The sequence below is a fragment of the Fundulus heteroclitus genome, chromosome 24 (assembly GCF_011125445.2).
Source record: "Fundulus heteroclitus isolate FHET01 chromosome 24, MU-UCD_Fhet_4.1, whole genome shotgun sequence".
Taxonomy (NCBI): Eukaryota; Metazoa; Chordata; class Actinopteri; order Cyprinodontiformes; family Fundulidae; genus Fundulus; species Fundulus heteroclitus.
The window spans coordinates 27,777,079-27,794,712 of NC_046384.1; the positions used below are offsets into that span (position 1 = coordinate 27,777,079).

The window sequence follows — 17,634 nt, forward strand, 5'->3', positions numbered from 1 at the left end:
CTGAACAGACATTTCTGGAGCCAAGGTGTGCTTCATAAAATGGTTGTTGAGTGTTGGTCTAGATGTTGCTATGTCAAAAATCTAGCAATAAACAGAAGAATCATGATGCTTGAGCTCAATAGGCCCTCCTCTGCTGATATCGGAATGCTCTCAGACCTAAATTAAAAATGGAATGTATTAAATAAATTGCCAGGGAGCTAGCTCACAGGCTCACTGTTGCCACTGTTGTGATGCATCTACACCTCTCAGGGCCAAAATGCTGGGTGCACTGAACACCTCTCACCTGCCCCCATCCCACCCCCACCCCCTTGCTTTGACAAGGTTGTTGCATGCCAATAGCAGGCAGCCAACTTCTGCAACCTCTCAGCTTCTATACCTAGGACTGCTAATGCAGAAATGAACATGCTGCCCTGTAACACCGCAGATGCACCGCTCTCTGCGTTGTGTCTGCTCCTGTATACTCTCTGACCCGTGAGCTCTCTCCGCAGGGGTCGAAGAATCCATGCTGAGGGACCACATGGAAAATCAAACTGGAACTATTCTGGAAGGTTCTGCAGTATGGTCCAACAGGGCAGTAGCAATGCACTTGAAGCTATTTGTATCTGTTCAAGGAGCTATTAAACCCCTTGATCCCTCACTACAAATGAGAGATTTAGGCTCTCATCCATGGATCTGCTGTAAGCCCGAAACAAGAAGCTTTCTGCCACTTATTGCTGTTTTTACAGAGGTAGGAGAAGTTCTTCAACTTTGTGCTTGTTTTTTTTTTTACATCTCTAACCAAATCCTGCTTTGTCCTCCACTCCTGCCTGCTGCTTCTGAAAGGCAACCTCAGGTTGAGCAAACCGCTGGAGCTCTATTATCTCCTGATGGGCAGACGCGTCAATCAATGTTGGCTTCTCTTAGACGTGATCAACTGGCCTGAAGAACACTCAGACAAGACAAACCCAAGATGGATCAAACGACGAAGGGAAGGTTTCACTGCCACTCAACTATTTTCTGTAGAGAAACACTTGCGCTGATGCATGTTTTCTTCCGTTTCTAGCAGAAAAAGGAATAGCAAACCACGCAACACCACAGGTGGACCTAAAAGCCAGGTGGATGCACAGCAGAGTTTTTGCATTGTATGCACAGCCTCATCTACATATATCTGCTTTCATACACAAGTACATTTTCTGCTTTGGTTAAAGGCCTGCATGTGCTGTAACTGTGGCTAGCATGTCGCCTGCGTTCTTCTATAAATAGCCCAGATTTTATTTAGATGTTCAAGAGACGAGAGAGAGTGAGCTTTCAAATAGGGTTGCGATGGCAACAAGCACCTTCAGCATGGGGGAAGGCAGGGTAGGGGGTGGGGGGTATGGAGGGGGGGTGAAGGCATGATAATGTTGTCCGTCTGCAGCAGTCTTCCTTTAGAGAAGAAAATAAGAATCCGCAAACTGAGTTTTATGATTTAAAGACTTATTGCGAAGATTAATTGAGGAAGCTGCAGAAGGCCAATATATCTGCTGATTTCCTGCTCCCACTCCTTCCCTTCCTCTGTATCACATCGACTTGCTTCCTTCACCATCCATCAATCTCCTACTCTCCTTTCCTACTGTTTCTCTGTGCATTGCTCAATCCCTTTGCTGCAGATTCTTCTTGTCTATCTTACAGCAGCTCCTTGTCGTAAGGAAAATAAATCTGATCGCTGGAAATGTTCAACAGAGCAGAAAGTTAGAATTTTCTGCCTTCCACAAACGGAAATCTGTAGCTTTGAGGAACAATCGCCATAATGGCTCAAGTGTTTTCTTCTCAAGTATGTGTGAATTGTAAGGTGAGCCATCTGCTACCTAGTTGGCATGATAATGGAAAACTGTCCATGTACATAGCTGAAGAGTGGAAAAGGGGCATGCATAGTGACCAGGGCAAACACAAAGTCAATAGCTCTACAGCAGTCTCAGTTAATTTTGACTCAGGAGCCTCTCTGCATTTGCAGTCAAATGAGCAATCTAATGCAAACACTATTGTGGCATACTGGCCCTTCAGATAATGGACACATGCATGCAAACAAACGCAACATCTCGCTGTAAAGCTGTGGAGGATAAAGATACAAGCATAAGAAAAAGGTTAATTTTGAACAGATTTATGCAATGGGATCCGTACTTTGCAGGACTCAAATATCCAAAGTTCTACGTCCATTTAAATAAATTTTGTTTTTTAAAGAATTTGAGGAAGGTATCTTTACAGTGGACAGGGTATGGACTGGATGGATGAATGGAAAAGAAATATTTATGATGAAAAAGGATGGATAGACAGGTGTATTTATAGATGAATGGAAAATAGATGAACATAAAAATTGAGTAATGGATGGCTGAATGGACAAACAGATATATATTCAGGTGGAGGCATGGATAAAGAGCTGTATGGATGAATGGGGCACAAAATGAGATAAAACAGATGGATGATGGATGGAAGAGAAATATTTATGCTGACAAAATTAGTCAATGGATGAATGGATGGAAAGGAAAACTGGATGAATGAATAATGAATGGATTTGATCAATCGATTGATACATTTCTGGATGAATTTATAAATGGAAAGGAATGATCAATGCGTTTATGAATGGATGGATGCTTCCATACTTTCTAAGACTTTGTGGTAAAGATGAATTGAAGCACAAAAAACAAAACAGTGGCCGAAACAAGAAGACGAGCAGCTTCAGGGTACAACGTTGTGGACACATTTTATTGTGAATGACAAATAAATTAAGATGCACTTAATTTATCCATGCTTGCTTTTCTTTTGTGTTTTCTGGCTTTGGCATTTCAAACAAATATGTAACATGGCAGCAAATAACAATGAAATGCACTTCCTTCTTCTGGGCTGACTCAGTAGTATGTCTCCAACTCCACCCAACCTGAAAAATAAAATAGACATAATTAACAAAGGCTTGTTTGCGCTTTTAATAATTTCTGTTTTACAGTGAGAGATGAACAACAAGAGGACAAACTGGATGAATCTGAAAGAAGCCAACAGAATGATTTCATCCTTCATGCTGAATGGCAGTGATTCAAAGAATTAAAACCTGACTGTGGAGCAAATCATGTCCAAAATTAGAGACAACGTAGTCATAACCTTTATGATGATGTTATCCTTGTGGTCTTTTGAGGATACAGCAAGTTAAATATTCATCATTATTTAAAAAAGGACTGTGATAGACTGGCGACCTGTCCAGGGTGTACCCCGCCTCCCGCCCATTGACAGCTAGAGATAGGCACCAGTACCCCTCGCAACCCCACAAGTAAAAGACGTGTTAGAAATGGATGGATGGAAGTGAAGTTTAAAAAGGAAGTGACTAGATTGGTCTGATCTCACAAAAATACACACTAGAAGAGGAGAGGAGGGTCAAATTACACTTTAAAGTGACATTTTAACAAAATTTCCTCATTTGGTCAGTAGGTTTTAATGCTTATGTGTGTTCATGATTGCACCAGCTGCTTTACCAGGGAGTGGTGAAAATAAACAAAAGTTTACAGTTTTAAGAGTGTTGTCAGAATATGAAAAATAAATGACTCTCTGGAGCCACAGACAGCTTCTGTTAAAATACATCCCTCACAGGAAGCAGAAGTTGTAAGAAAACATGTTTTTATCTGTGTGGTGGTAAGGAATTATTGGCCTTGGATGGGCAGTGGCGCATTCAGTGATCTGTGCTGCGGGGCTCAGATGTAGCGACTCTAACAGACACACAAAGGAACCAATAAAAACAAAAGTAGCTCAATCGGAACGGAGACTCAGTGAGCCTCTTCGGTGGAACGAGGCATTAACAGTGGCAGGGTTGGGGGTTCAACTCCCATAGGCCGGCTGCCATCTGGCCGCAGTTTAGTTGTCTGTATGGGGACGCAGTTGTGGCTGCAACATTAGACCCAGCTACAGAGCCAGAAATAGAAACTGCACAAACACAGGCAGCTGGAATTCCTTCTCATACTGATCTACATTTTTTTTTCTGTCTGAGGTAAATAATATACAATGAGTCCATTTGTTAATCTCAAAAATTGATAATTGATAAGGGAAAGAAGTAAAAGTCGTACCTCCTGGGTTGCGTCTAAGGATATACCTTCTGGCTTCATCATAGAGGAAGATGAGTAGGGAGTATGGGAAGGCACAGAACCACCAAGCAGGCCTGAGATATTGGATGAACATAGAGCGAGAATTAAAACAGGAATGTAACAAAACAAAGAAAACACACACACAACGGAGGACAAGAGCACTCCTCTTCAGCCTGTCTGCAGCCTGTTGGAAAGCTTTGTTTTACCTATTATGGCTCACTGAAGTTTTTCTAAAAGCCCTTCAAAAGCTTTTTGTGGCTGGAGCAGCTCGTATAACGAAGACTAAAGCAAAAGTGGAGCATCCTGGGCCTGACACTGCTAATGCACAGTCCTTAATGCAAATAAAGCCCACTGGGATGCAGATGTATATCTAAACAAGGAGTTTGATCTGGAAAAGGTGCAAGGCCTGAAAAGAGAAACAAGAATGCATTCAAAATTGGATAAAGCTGTGAAGGAAGGAAGAAAGAAAAATGAGAGGAAACTAAGCAATATGAAGGAGTGAGTTTAACTCATGAGCTAATGAGCCTGATGCATCGTCCCTGGTTTCTGTTTTTTCCTCTAAGAATCTCATTAGAACTAAAGCTCTTCATTCTGCCTCTGAAGTGGAAATTATTTGAGCCAGGAGATAATAGCCACTTGTCTTTATGAAGATATCAAAGAAAAAAAAAGCAACAGCTCTATGCTTAAATCCAGCACCGGAAAACAAGCTTCTTCAAAGTGCTTTCTATATGGATTGGAAAACAAGAAAACCTCTGAAAGCAGAATTTAGCAGAAAAACTGCCTTACCTTTCACCTAATACCACATTTTCATTGACAAACGGTGCATGGGTGTATGAATGAATAGAGCAGAATTTTTGAATGAAGAACTGTGTAGGTGTGTGTTCTACTCACTTGAGAGGGTACATTCTGAGGGCGACATCCATGCCTGGACAGTATGACAGGAAAGCAGCAAGAGCTGTCTCCTCAAAGAGTCCAAATATTAGGATGCGGTTCCTGTTAGGAGAAAAATGATACTCAATGTAAAATAAGCAAAGGCCTTTATACCCTTTCGTCCTAGTTTAACTGTACTAAACTCTGACACACCTTTATATAATCTAGGCAGTTGAGCAAACACCTAACAGATTCAGGAACAAGCGATAATAATATTTCAACTATATATGGTTGTCTTCTGTTGCAATGACTGTCAGAAGGTACACATAGGAGTAAAGCCAGACAAGGCCATGAACTGAGCCTTGGGAGATCCCTCAAGTAACAGCTAAACACTTGGATGCGAGAATGGTTGTTTGTCCTGTTTGTCTCTGTGTTACCCTGCGATAGACTGACGACCTGTCCAGGGTGTACCCCGCCCTTCGCCCATTGTCAGCTGGAGATTGGCACCAGCACCCCTCGCGACCCCACAAGCGATAGCCGTGTTAGATAATGGATGATAGATGCAAAATCATTTCTCTTTTGTACATACTTCATTCCTTGCTGCACAATAGAGTTCCTCCTGGTCTTGCAGATAATCAGATCGGCCCACTGGACTATTACAATACTGGAGAAAAAAGCTGTGTGGCAGGTGAACTCGATGATCTTTCTTCTCTCGTATGTCTGGAGGATACAGGGAAGGAAGGAAGAACCTATGAAAGTAAGCTCCAAGCATGTAGAAAAAAAGATAAGGAAAGCATCATAAGGGGAGACTGACCCACTGCTGTCCGTAGCTGTCTTCCAGGTCATTTACATATTTGTCGTCCCATAAGACTCTGATTCCCAAAAGGTCCATGGGGAGGAAGCCATTTTCAGCCAAGATCACAAAGTATGTGAAGAACCCAGCTGTGGCCTGCATCATGCCTTATGGGAGGGGGGAGGGGGGAAACTATTGAAATTGCATGTCCTTACGCAGATAAAGTCTCCTGTTTCACAAATATGCCAAGCTATTCAGGTTATTACCAATTTGTCCATATGCCATGCTAATAAGCCTCTCGTTCACCAGCTTGTCGGTTTTTGGGTTCCTAGGCTGTCTCTTCATGATGTCGCTCTCAGCAGCTTCATAAGCTAAGGAGATGGCAGGAACCTGGGAAAGAAGAAGTCATCTGTAACTCCTAAAGTAATTGGTTCGATCTCATCAGACCAGCAAAATTCTCAAAGACCTCACCATGTCAGTTCCCAGATCGATACAGAGGATGGTGACGGTTCCCAGAGGCAGAGGGATGTTGGCGATGATGAAGAGGAGGAAGGGTGAGATCTCAGGGATGTTACTGGTCAGGGTGTAGGCAATGGATTTCTTCAAGTTGTCAAAGATCAGACGACCTGACCAACCAGCATACTGGTGAACATTTTCAGGTTGGAACAAACAAAAATGTGATCTAAATTTACATATCTTCATCTTACCTTCTTCCACTCCTGTAACAATGGAGGCAAAGTTGTCGTCCAGCAGGATCATGTCAGCCGCCTGCTTGGAGACGTCAGACCCAGCGATCCCCATGGCAACACCGATGTCGGCTTTCTTCAGAGCAGGAGAGTCGTTTACACCATCCCCTGTCACGGCCACGATGGCTCCCTGCAGAGGCAGCAGAGAGCTGTTAAAACATGCACAACCGTTAGAGATGGTTTCTCTGACATCTTTAGCCCGCTGACGCTCACCTGTCTCTGGCAGCCTTCCACAATGATCAGCTTCTGCTGCGGGGAGGTTCTGGCAAAGACAATTTCTGTATGGTGCTTCAGGATCTCGTCAAGCTGGTCTGATGTCAAGTCTTTGAGCTCACCACCATGAACGACGCAAGCTTTGGCATCCCTATTGAACAAATTGCAACAAGCATGTGCATGTTGGCTAAAATCTGAGTTCTAATGACAGAAACAAATAGGATATTGCAGATTTGTACTCTGTTGAACTCTGCAAAAAGCTCCAACAATGATTGTAATACATGCATACATTGCTGATCTTCTGATCTTGCTGACAAAGCGGCAGCAAAGTAATGAGCTCAGAGCCACAATAAAATTTATTTGCCTTGCCATGCATCAATGGTAAAAGCCTTATTGGCTAAGCGGGTTGCACAGCTTTGTTAGTCAGCAGTGCTATAATTTGATGATTGGGCTCTTTGTGCTGATCTAAGACCAAAACGAGCAACAAGTGGAATGTTAATTAAATAAGGCTTTGATGAGGAGACTGACCTGGGGTTGACTTCTGAAATAGGGACATTCAGGCGGGCAGCAATGTCCTCAACAGTCTCGTTGCCTTCAGAGATGATGCCTACGCCTTTAGCAATGGCCTTGGCAGTGATGGGATGGTCACCAGTCACCATGATCACCTGAGAGGAAGGAGATTAAAAGAAACACTAAAGCTACAGCTCCTTTTCTCACCTGAAGGCATCAAAAAAGTTGATTTAAAGCACCTTGATCCCTGCGCTCCTGCATTTGCCTACAGCGTCAGGCACAGCAGCACGGGGAGGGTCGATCATGGCCATGAGGCCGATGAAACACAGGTTTTCAGTGGGGAAGTTCACTTCGTCAGTGTCAAAAGCAAAGCCCTCAGGAAACTGGTCGTCAGGCAGGTGGAAATGACAGAAACCTAAATAAAACAAAAATGTTAATGTTAACAATTTTCTCCTGGGTGATGTTTAGAAAGAATTTTAACAGTCTTGATCTGTGTTATACCAAGAACTCTCTCTCCAAGTCCTCCCAGCTCCACATACGCATTCTGGAAAGAATCTTTCATCTCATCGTCCAGAGGCTGCTCTTTGCCTTGCAACACGATGGTGGAGCATCGATCCAGAATCCTCTCTGGGGCTCCCTTCATCACCAGCAGATGCTTGGTTTCTCCAGGAGTAGCGTTCTTGTGGATGGACAGCTGTTGGAAAAGAAAAAAGCTGAATCCAAGAGCCACCACAGATGTAAGCAAAAGTCAATAAAACAATTAATAACCATAATAATAAACAGCAGGATGATGTTGATAATAGGGTTGACCACTAGGGGGCAAAAGGGAAGTCAGTACCCCTTAAACCTTTTCACATTTTGTTGTTCTACAACCACAAACAGTGTATTTTATATGCAAACAGGCTTAAATTGGAGACAACCGGACTTTTGTTCAGTTCTTTCTGAAAACATTTCGGCACCTATCCAGGAGTCTTTGTCAGTTCTGGTGGCTCGCATTTGGTTTGCTGTTGCGATGACCCAGATAACTGAGGATTTCCACAGGCATATATTTTATATGGATCGTATGTGCTGCTAGACCAACACAAAGTAACACATAATATGATATAAGTTTTTTAAATATTCTAGACTGACAGATATGTATACAGTGGCCAGGCTTTACATGTGGAATCTGTAAAAAGAACAGACTGATAGGAAGGACAGATAGACACAAAGATAGATGGAATGAACAAATAAAAACAGATGAAATAACACAAGGAAGGAAGGAAGGACAAAAACAAAAAAAAAAGGATGAAGAAAGGACACAATGTAGAATGGAAGAAATAACATAACGAGCGAATGAAGGTAGAAAGCAAGTAAAGAAATGCTGAAGAACAGAAGTAGAGAAGGATAGACGCAAGAAAGGATGGAAGACAGAAATGGAAAATATAAAGAATAAAGGAATGAAAGAGACAAGAGGGACACTGAAGAAGGAAAGTCACAGGCAGGGAAGGAAAAATGGAAGGACACAATATATTACAGAGGCATGCAATGCAAAAAATGAGGTAGGATGGATAAGCACTGGTGAAAAGAAAGAAGAAGAAGAAGAAGAAGAGATGGAAAGTGAAGAATGGACACAAGGAAATAAACAAGGGAGACAATGACCTTAAACATACAACCAGAGCGGCAAAGGAATTGTTTAAGGCATTTTAATGACTTTGAATGGCCTAGTCAAAGTCCAGACATTAATCCAATTAACAGTCAGTGGCAAAACTTGATAACTGATATATAGGCTACAGATGCTCTCCATCCAAGCTGACTGTGCTTGATCTTTTTGTTTTCATTTTATAATATTTTTTTAATTTGTGTTGGTGTCTGGTAACAAATCCCAGTAAAATTCCTTTGGTTTTAACATAGAAAACAGTGAAAATGTTTAAGAATGTTGAAACAAGGCAACTTAATTTAAATCACAATTAAATAATCTAGACCCCATAGATTGTTTACCTGGTATTTGTTGGTGGAATTAAATGGAATCTCAGCAACCTTGGGGTACTTTTCTCTCATGTCCTTAACGGAGCCACAGCAGAGCTCAATACACTTGAGCAAGGCAGCTTCTGAGGCGTCACCGGCCACATCTCTCTGTGGGTTCAAGTAAAACAACAAGCATATGTATCAATTATATTAATCACACAATTAGCATTCGTTTTACTGGTACACATTTCTGAAATGAACCTTAATAATACTAAATGCTTTCAATGACATTTTTTGTGAAATCTGGCTGCTCTACCAGTTTGTTGGATCATAGAAGGCTCTTGTCAATTCATAACATCCCACTTTGTCACACTATCTCTGAAAATGCATCTGTATGTGCTGCTGGATTAAATTCAACAAAGGCACCAAGGCTCAGAGATCTGCTACACGAGGTTTTCACCTTCAGAATAGGAACGTTGTTCTGCTCAGCCAGGAAGACGGCTCTGTTACAGAGTCCAGCGATTCTGGCCAGAGCCGCCCAGGTGGAGGAGCTCCTGTCAAAGGAGGTGCCGCTCTGGTTCTCTGTGGTGTCGGCTTCATGGATCTGGTTGTCGAACCACATGTGGGCCACGGTCATCCTGTTCTGGGTGAGGGTGCCGGTCTTGTCCGAGCAGATGGTGGAGGTGGAGCCCAGGGTCTCGACGGCTTCCAGGTTCTTCACCAGGCAGTTCTTCTTGGCCATACGCTTGGCAGTCAGCGTCAGACACACCTGAAAACAAAACTCCACTCTTTACAGACCAAATCTTCTAAAATCTTTGTAGACTAAGAACATGAGATTAAGGACTTCAAGACTCACAGTGACAGTAGCCAGGAGACCTTCTGGCACATTAGCTACAATGATACCAATGAGAAAGATGACAGCCTCCAGCCATCCATAACCAAGGATGAGGGAGAGGATGAAGAAAGAAACACCCAGAAAGACGGCCACGCCAGTGATGATGTGAATGAAGTGCTCGATCTCTTTGGCAATGGGAGTTTTTCCACCATCCAGACTGGAAGCTAAGGTGGCAATACGACCCATTACAGTACGGTCTCCGGTGTTAATGACAATTCCTCTGGCAGTTCCTGAACATCAAGAAGGGATGTGATATTTTAAGGGTGTTGAACAGCTACTTTTCATGATGTCTCTGAATCTTACATATCCCCCAAAATCCCACTTGCATCATTAATATAGGGTTACGATTCTGAGGGCTTCATCGGTACCTTCAATACAGTTGGTGGAGAAGAAAGCAATGTTCCTGGTCTCCAGTGGGTTGTCGTTGGTGAAGTCTGGGGAACGGGTCTGGGGCTCTGATTCACCAGTGAGGGAGGAGTTGTCCACCTGAAAAAAAAGGAATAAAAAGAGGGTGAGAGAGGAACGACCATGATGAATTTGGGACTTTCGTTTGGTTTTCTTTTACAAAATTGAGGCTATGTTATTAGGACTTAAAATTCCTGTAAAATAAATGAAACTTAAGTTTTTCTGTATTTCTGAGGATTTTAAGAGCTTCTAATTAGAAATATATGTCTTCTTCCTATGGAATAACTATGGCATGTCACAGAGGCCTAGTTCTTACAGCTACTCTTCAAAATGGGAAATACATGAGATCATGTCATTCAAGTAAGGCAAATGAATGTGTGTTCATCCTTATAAATCAGGAAATGGCCACAAGAAAATAGATACCTGTTTAAACATGTCTGTATCTTCTTAAAGCAAAGGTTCAAAGATTTACATGTACACCTCCTGAAGCTAACAAACAAAACAAGATGAACAATGACATCCAGTGAGGACAGTGGGCACCTCGTGGCCAATCTGTTATGCTTCGGGACTGTCAAAGGCTACTGGAACCTTATTAAACAGAAGGTATTATGAGCTCTCTGAAATACCAAGGCTATTTCAAATATAATTATAATGTGGTTAACTCTACAACATAACTGAAAATGGGTTGTCATAGGTCTTTAAACAAGTTACTGATCCAAAACAGGGGGCTGAATCGACATGGAAATTGTCCAGCCACAATAGAATCGTCTTCTATCAGTCCTCACATTGAAACCAAATAGAAAACCTGAGTTGAAAAGAGAGTGCATGAGAGAGGACCCAAGACTCTGGCTGATTGATGATGCAGACCTTGCAGCCATGAGAAGAGATGATCCTGAGATCAGCAGGAATCCTGTCTCCACCTTTCACCTCTACCAAATCACCGGCCACCACCTCCTCTGCATTGATGCTCTTCTTCTCCCCGTCACGTACCACCAGGGCTTGCTATGAAATCAAAGAAAGTGGAAAAGGGAGATGGGGACTTTAACAACAAGCATCCATGAGGCAAACAGGTCTTGGTTCTAGTGAGCAGTGACAATTCAGGCCTGTGGAGGCAGGGACGTCTCACCTGTGGGACCAGATTCTTAAAGGACTCCATGATCTTGGAGCTCTTGGCTTCTTGGTAGTAGGAGAAGCAACCAGTGATGATGACGACAGCAGACAGGACAATACCCAAATACAACTGGAGGAAGAAAGACAGGGCTTTTCACTTTGTTTCTGGAGAATTAGGAAATGACCTGCAGTTAACTGCAGCACTAGTGACCCTCTTACGTTATCGTTTGCTGGTTCGTCTTCTGAAGCGGCCTGAATACCATAAGCAAGGAAGCAGAGGATCGCACCAATCCATAGCAGCATGGAGAAACCACCAAATAGCTGGAAGAGAGAGAACATTCAAACTACTGATCCTTTTCTGCCATGTGCAGCTCATCCACGATAAATTTGCATTAATTCAAATTTTTCCCGCCCTGTTAGTCCTTACCTGCTTGCAGAACTTCACCCATTCAGGTGTGGTTGGAGGAGGTGTCAGGGCATTTGGACCATCTCGGGCTAGAATCTCTTTTGCTCTGGTGGAAGAAAGACCCTAGACAAACATACAATGAAGTTAGTTGGTTTAAGACCTTCAAATCTCTTTGGTAGATTGATATACAGATATGATGTATACTGTAAACAAAGATGATGGCTTTAGTTTCTGGTTGGAGCAGTGTGCTCTTTCACCAAGGTCACATTTTCTTTGCCTAGTCAGGTGAGGAAGTTAACTGGAAGTTTCTCAAAACAGATATGGTCAGACAAGTAGTTAAGGAATGTGTACCTGTATAAATGAGGTCTTTGTTTTGAGGAAAACTCAGACGGATCAAATTTCAACAGTTTATCCTGAAGAGTGAAGCATTTTAGCCTCTGTGGAGTCGTATTGTCGTATATATATTGCACAATATAAACCAGGGGTGTCTAAAGTGTGGCCCGTGGGTCATTTCTCGCCCCCGTACTGATTTTGTGCGGCCCCCCCCAACTGCAATTGGACAATTATTTGACACATCAGCAGATGTGAGTAATGCAAAAGGAGGCCTTTTTATTCTTAATGCGCAATTGTTACAAATAAGTTACAACTGAAAATGTTAGGCACAAAACAAAGTATTTTATATTTCATACTATAAGTAGGACCGCATTTGTTCAATGACTTTTACTCAAATGAAGACTTTAGTGTACCAAAATTGGCTTTCGAATATTTTTTTTCATTGGCTAAATACAATGAAATAAAAGAAAGACTGATTTAAGTCCTGTTCCTATTGCAGAGACCAAAAGTTCCAAAAGAATTTGCAAAATGGATGGCTATCTTTTACCATGAGAAAAGATACAAAACCCCTTCCAAATTTAGAATTTGTAACGATTTAGACATCACTTTCGAACATAACATCTCACAAATTTGTTTAATGAAAATAGTGCATGATCATAATTTGTGGACCTGGTAAAAGGAAAAAAATCACAACAGATTATTTTGGAATATTATTTTGTCTTTTGTCTTTCATTTACATTGTCTTGGCCCTTGAGTACTTTTGACATGACAATTTTGGAACACATGATGAAAAGTTTAGACACCTATGATTTAGACCATGAAAAATCTAAGGGTGCGACATGTAGCAGCAAGATTTCAATTTTTTTGTGCAATGCCACTAATCCCACTGCAAAAACCATTCTATCATTTGGGTTAATAGACACTTTACTAAATCTTCTGCCCATGCACCACATCACTACCCTGCAGGATAATTATATGACAGAGTGCTTTGGCAGTGTCTGTCTGTGAGCTTCTGCCTGGAGCTTTTACTCTGGCCTTATCTACCTCTGTGAATCACAATAAATCCTGTGCGTGTAGAGAACTCACCCTTGATAGGTCCGTGCCATATTTTCTGTGAAGTTCATCCAATGTCAGTTTGTGATCATCCTATGGTGCCAGAAAGAGGAGAGAATAAGATTGACAGACATTGTGTCAAACAAGCTGAAATCCCTGTCATTTTAAAACCACAGATATTATCTCCTTTGAGGATTAAAGAATGTGTTTACTTGTCCACTGTTGAACATAAAGATGACAGTGCAGAGTCACCCAAATAATCGGGATTATGGGTCTATGTGGAAGCCTACAGTAATTTCAAGATTAGTAAAATATTTAAGCAAAACTAGTCTGCAGAGGACTGAGAACTTGCTGTCACACACGAGCTGCAGGGCATGGACTAGCAGCAAATGAACACCTCACTGATGGGCTGATGTTTCTTATTGAGAGTCTAATCATTTGGCTGACTTCTAGTTCCTCCACTATTTCAAACCCATATTTGGAAAAAAGTTTCATCAAACTGTGGTTTCTTATATTTATGTGCCCACATGGACTTTTTCTTCTTCCAAAAGCACCCACAGCGGATGAATGAAAAGAAATTCCTCCAATGTAATTTGGATGAACTGAAATCATATCTGACTCCCACCTTGCATCTTTGTTGCTCTGTGAGACAAAAATCAGGTATTGTCTTCACGAAACACCCTGAGTCCAGATGCCCACACTGCTTTGTGTGGCGATATGCTGACATCATCCATGTGTCAATGCTGAAAACACCACTGAAGAAACAACAGCCAACATTTCTTTCCGTAGCATTATGGCACCTTCATTTTTTCACTTTTATTGCTATTTCAGTTTATTAAAGGAACAATGTGTGAGTAACACAGGCCTATGAACCTAAACTATAAGCACCAAACAACAAGGTTTTAACTTTTTAACAATGATAGCAATCATCTCTGGTCATCCAAATAAAAAGTTCCAAATAGCTCATTCAATAATTAGCTGGTTTGAATCTGTTAAATGTAACGTTAATAGTCTCAAGAGCTACATTTTCTCCTGCAAAGTGTTACCATTTTGGTTAAAATAAGGGTTTTCAAACAGCCAGCTGATTATTAGTAAACTAAACTACAGCAATGGCATTACACTACGGGCTAGCTCTGCCCATTGTTGTAGCTAAAGTTTTGTTTCTGCACAAAAAAGTAAGCTTTGACGACTCTTGTTCAGCCCTCTCATCAATGATTAATCACTGTGCCAAGAGATCTCACGATCAGAATGGCACAATACCTCTACTCAAAAATGAAGTCTCTCACAAAGCACTATCCAGGTGTTGTCTGAATGGAACCTTGTCTGCTAATGAAAGTTGTTTCTTTTCTTTTTAAGTAAAAGGAAGCAGCTCATTCTATTCATGAAGACGTGAACTTAATAAAGTTGCTAATTTGAAGCTTTAGAATGCAGAGCAGCATGGTCTCTGGCTTGCTCTTACTATTTATAACGTGTTCTATGATGATTACCTAGGTGTATGCAACACTAACTGTAGAAGACAAATTTATGACTTACGTGCCAAAATGGACCATTTCAGTGTCAATTATTAATGGCAATAGTATGGTTCTGCACAACATGCGAGCCGTGACCACTCTTGCAGCCTGCAGCCCTGAGTGCAGAACTCTGATCAATAATTAGCATTATGTTTAATCAACATCCTATGTAATGGTTGAACTTTGAATAAACAAAGGCAGGGCTGTTTTAATCTTCCATTCACTAGTTGAAAGGTACATTTCTATTGTATTGATTCAATCACAAAAGTTTAAAACTGCTTATCTGCAACTCGAGGACTCAGGTCCTATCACATTTATGTGCCTTCCCAAAAGAAGAAGAAAATGGGAATAATTGCACTGTCCTTCCCATCCGCATCACCATTTGGCATTATCATAAGCAAGCGTGCCAAATGTGCTATGGATAATATGGCATCACATGCTCCAAAGAAGTGCTGCTTTTTTTTCCCCGACAGGCCGGCTGAGGACATTTCTTGCCTCACTTTCATGTTTTGGCCACATTTTGACATTATTTGGATGGGCAACCACAAGCTCTCCGTTAAATTGGGGGTTGGAAATTCCTATGGCTGGTTAAATACATGAAACAGAACCAATTCTATATTTAGCATTCAGCCTTTTCCCCTTTAGACTTTGGTGCATATAGCCAAATCAAAGGTTGCATAATGTTGCTATGGGAATAGCCTCTATTGTCTTTAGTTGGACTTTGATGCCGCAAGTTAATTGTATGACTGGGCAATAATCATTAACATGTCAGCTAGATTTGTTCTCTAGAGACCCATCTGTGCTTTTACTACTATTTCATCACTGCTCGATAAGCCGTCATTATCTAAGCACAGATCAATTCTGAAGCCCTCAAGTCACTAATACATGGTGGTAAATCCTTCAAAAGCCTTTTTATTTGGACTGAAATTGTTTCTGCATCTTTGTGGCACATTAAAGACAGGGCCTGGCGTTAATTGCAGTAAATGATATGCTAGATTCGAGAGATCACGGGAGATCGGCGGTAGGGTTGCTATGACATTAGATGTCCTTCAGCTGTGGCAGGACTTTGAGCTCTAGCTTAGATGTTCAAAGGACAATAACCATTAATGTGTCACCATTATGGAAGTTTTATTACCTTTTAATTTAGAACGACACCTGCAGAAAGGATTAGCGTTGGATACCAAACAGATAAAAAATACCACATTGCCTTCCATTTAATTAACCTGAACATTTGGTTTAGAATTGCAAGGGGATAACTAATCTAAATGAAGATATCTGATGTCCAATTTTGTTTGGGGTGAATGAAATGGCATAATAGCTTTTAAAGAGTTTGTCTAGACTAAACACATTAAAAAGTAGGTAAAATAGTTAACTTTTTATTGTATTTTTCTGAGCTAAATAAGGTCAAGTGGCCAACGTTTGATGTTTGAGTTGGCACGACAGATTTGGACATTTTTTACAAAACTGCATCAATTGACTTCATTGGTCAACTTTTAAGATCTAACAAACTTTCACAAATTTGCAAAATTAGAGAAAATATTGAGCTGTAATGAGAGGTCAAGTGCTTTGACCGGGTTGTATTCTCCTTGCTGCCTGACCTTGTCAAGGACACAACAGTCCAGTCACCTTTAGGATTTTTGGCAAAAGGGTTGAAACTTGCAAAACTATTTCACTTCTGTCTTTAAAATTCCATTGCCATACTTTCAAAATCTATAACAGTTTTGTGAAGCTAACCATACCCTCTCAGTTAGTCAGTCCTGAAGTTTAACTTCCTTTTTGACCTTGCTGAAAGGACTTGAGATAAAAGCTGACACCAGCGGAAATTGGCCAACCGTCACTGACCGTTACTCTGAACTGCACGCCCTTTTAAAACCTAACTTTATCCAGGACTGGAGGGCAAGATTAACAGAGAAGAAGAAAAAGTTAAGATAAATTGTTTGTTTTTTTGTGTGCAAAAGTGGCCCTTCTTTAGAGGTCCGTAAACAGACCAAGTGAAAGCATGTGTCAGAAGTTGATTATAGCTTAGAAGTCTTTAATAACATCTTTACAACATGTGGGGCAGACGTCTCATGTGATGCTGGTGGGGTTTGTGTCAGCCGTAACCGATCATTGCTGTGACAGGCTCCTTTTCTTTAGCAGAAAACAAGAAAGTGACCTGATCCGAGGCAGTATACTCACAAGATCCACTTCTTTTTTCAGCTCGTCCATATCCTTCTTCTGTTTCTCTTTCTTGCTTTTTTTATCACTGGGTTCCGACGTTGCAGCCGGCTTGTAATCATCTTTCCCTTTCTGGATTGGGAAGTGAGACAAAAACAAGTCCCTGAATAAGACTGGGCACATGTGGGAAGTCAGCTCTGAGGCATTGGCTTGATTTTCACAAGGAAGCGCAGAGTATTCCTCTATTTGCTGTCCAAACAAGCTGCAAAACTTGCGTTAATCATTTACTTGCTGTAGAAATAGCAGATTACAAAATTATCTCACAATCCTGAGCTGTAAACCTTTGCTATTTATTTTTTATAACGCATGCTCAACCCGAACAAGATCAAAAAATGAGAAAGCTGAAATACTCACTCCGAGCCCCATGATTACAGAGTAGCTCTGAGAGCAGTCAATCCAATTTTCTTTTTCAAAACTTCCCCACTCCGCCTCTTTCTGGTTCCCACACTCCTTCTCTCAGCCCTGCTGTCTTCCTCACTCCGAGAGCAGAAGAGATGGTTTGCTTGGCATTAGCATACCTTATATGTGGAGCTGGAGGCCTAC

The 17,634-nt window shown here is 41.4% G+C and overlaps 1 protein-coding gene across 1 annotated transcript; it reads right to left on the reverse strand.

Moving 5' to 3' along the window:
- Positions 1-2,695: 2,695 nt before the first annotated feature.
- Positions 2,696-17,512, reverse strand: LOC105923069 (sodium/potassium-transporting ATPase subunit alpha-1). The gene is given in 23 exon segments (NM_001310013.1): positions 2,696-2,893; positions 4,065-4,156; positions 4,974-5,075; positions 5,542-5,672; positions 5,767-5,912; positions 6,012-6,135; positions 6,217-6,371; positions 6,453-6,621; positions 6,705-6,855; positions 7,233-7,369; positions 7,454-7,629; positions 7,716-7,908; positions 9,195-9,329; positions 9,622-9,930; positions 10,018-10,286; positions 10,425-10,542; positions 11,329-11,463; positions 11,588-11,701; positions 11,791-11,892; positions 11,999-12,100; positions 13,397-13,456; positions 17,053-17,163; positions 17,446-17,512. Coding segments are annotated over 23 exon segments (3,072 nt in total). The 5' UTR covers positions 17,458-17,512; the 3' UTR covers positions 2,696-2,864.
- Between the last annotated feature and the right edge of the window lie 122 nt (positions 17,513-17,634).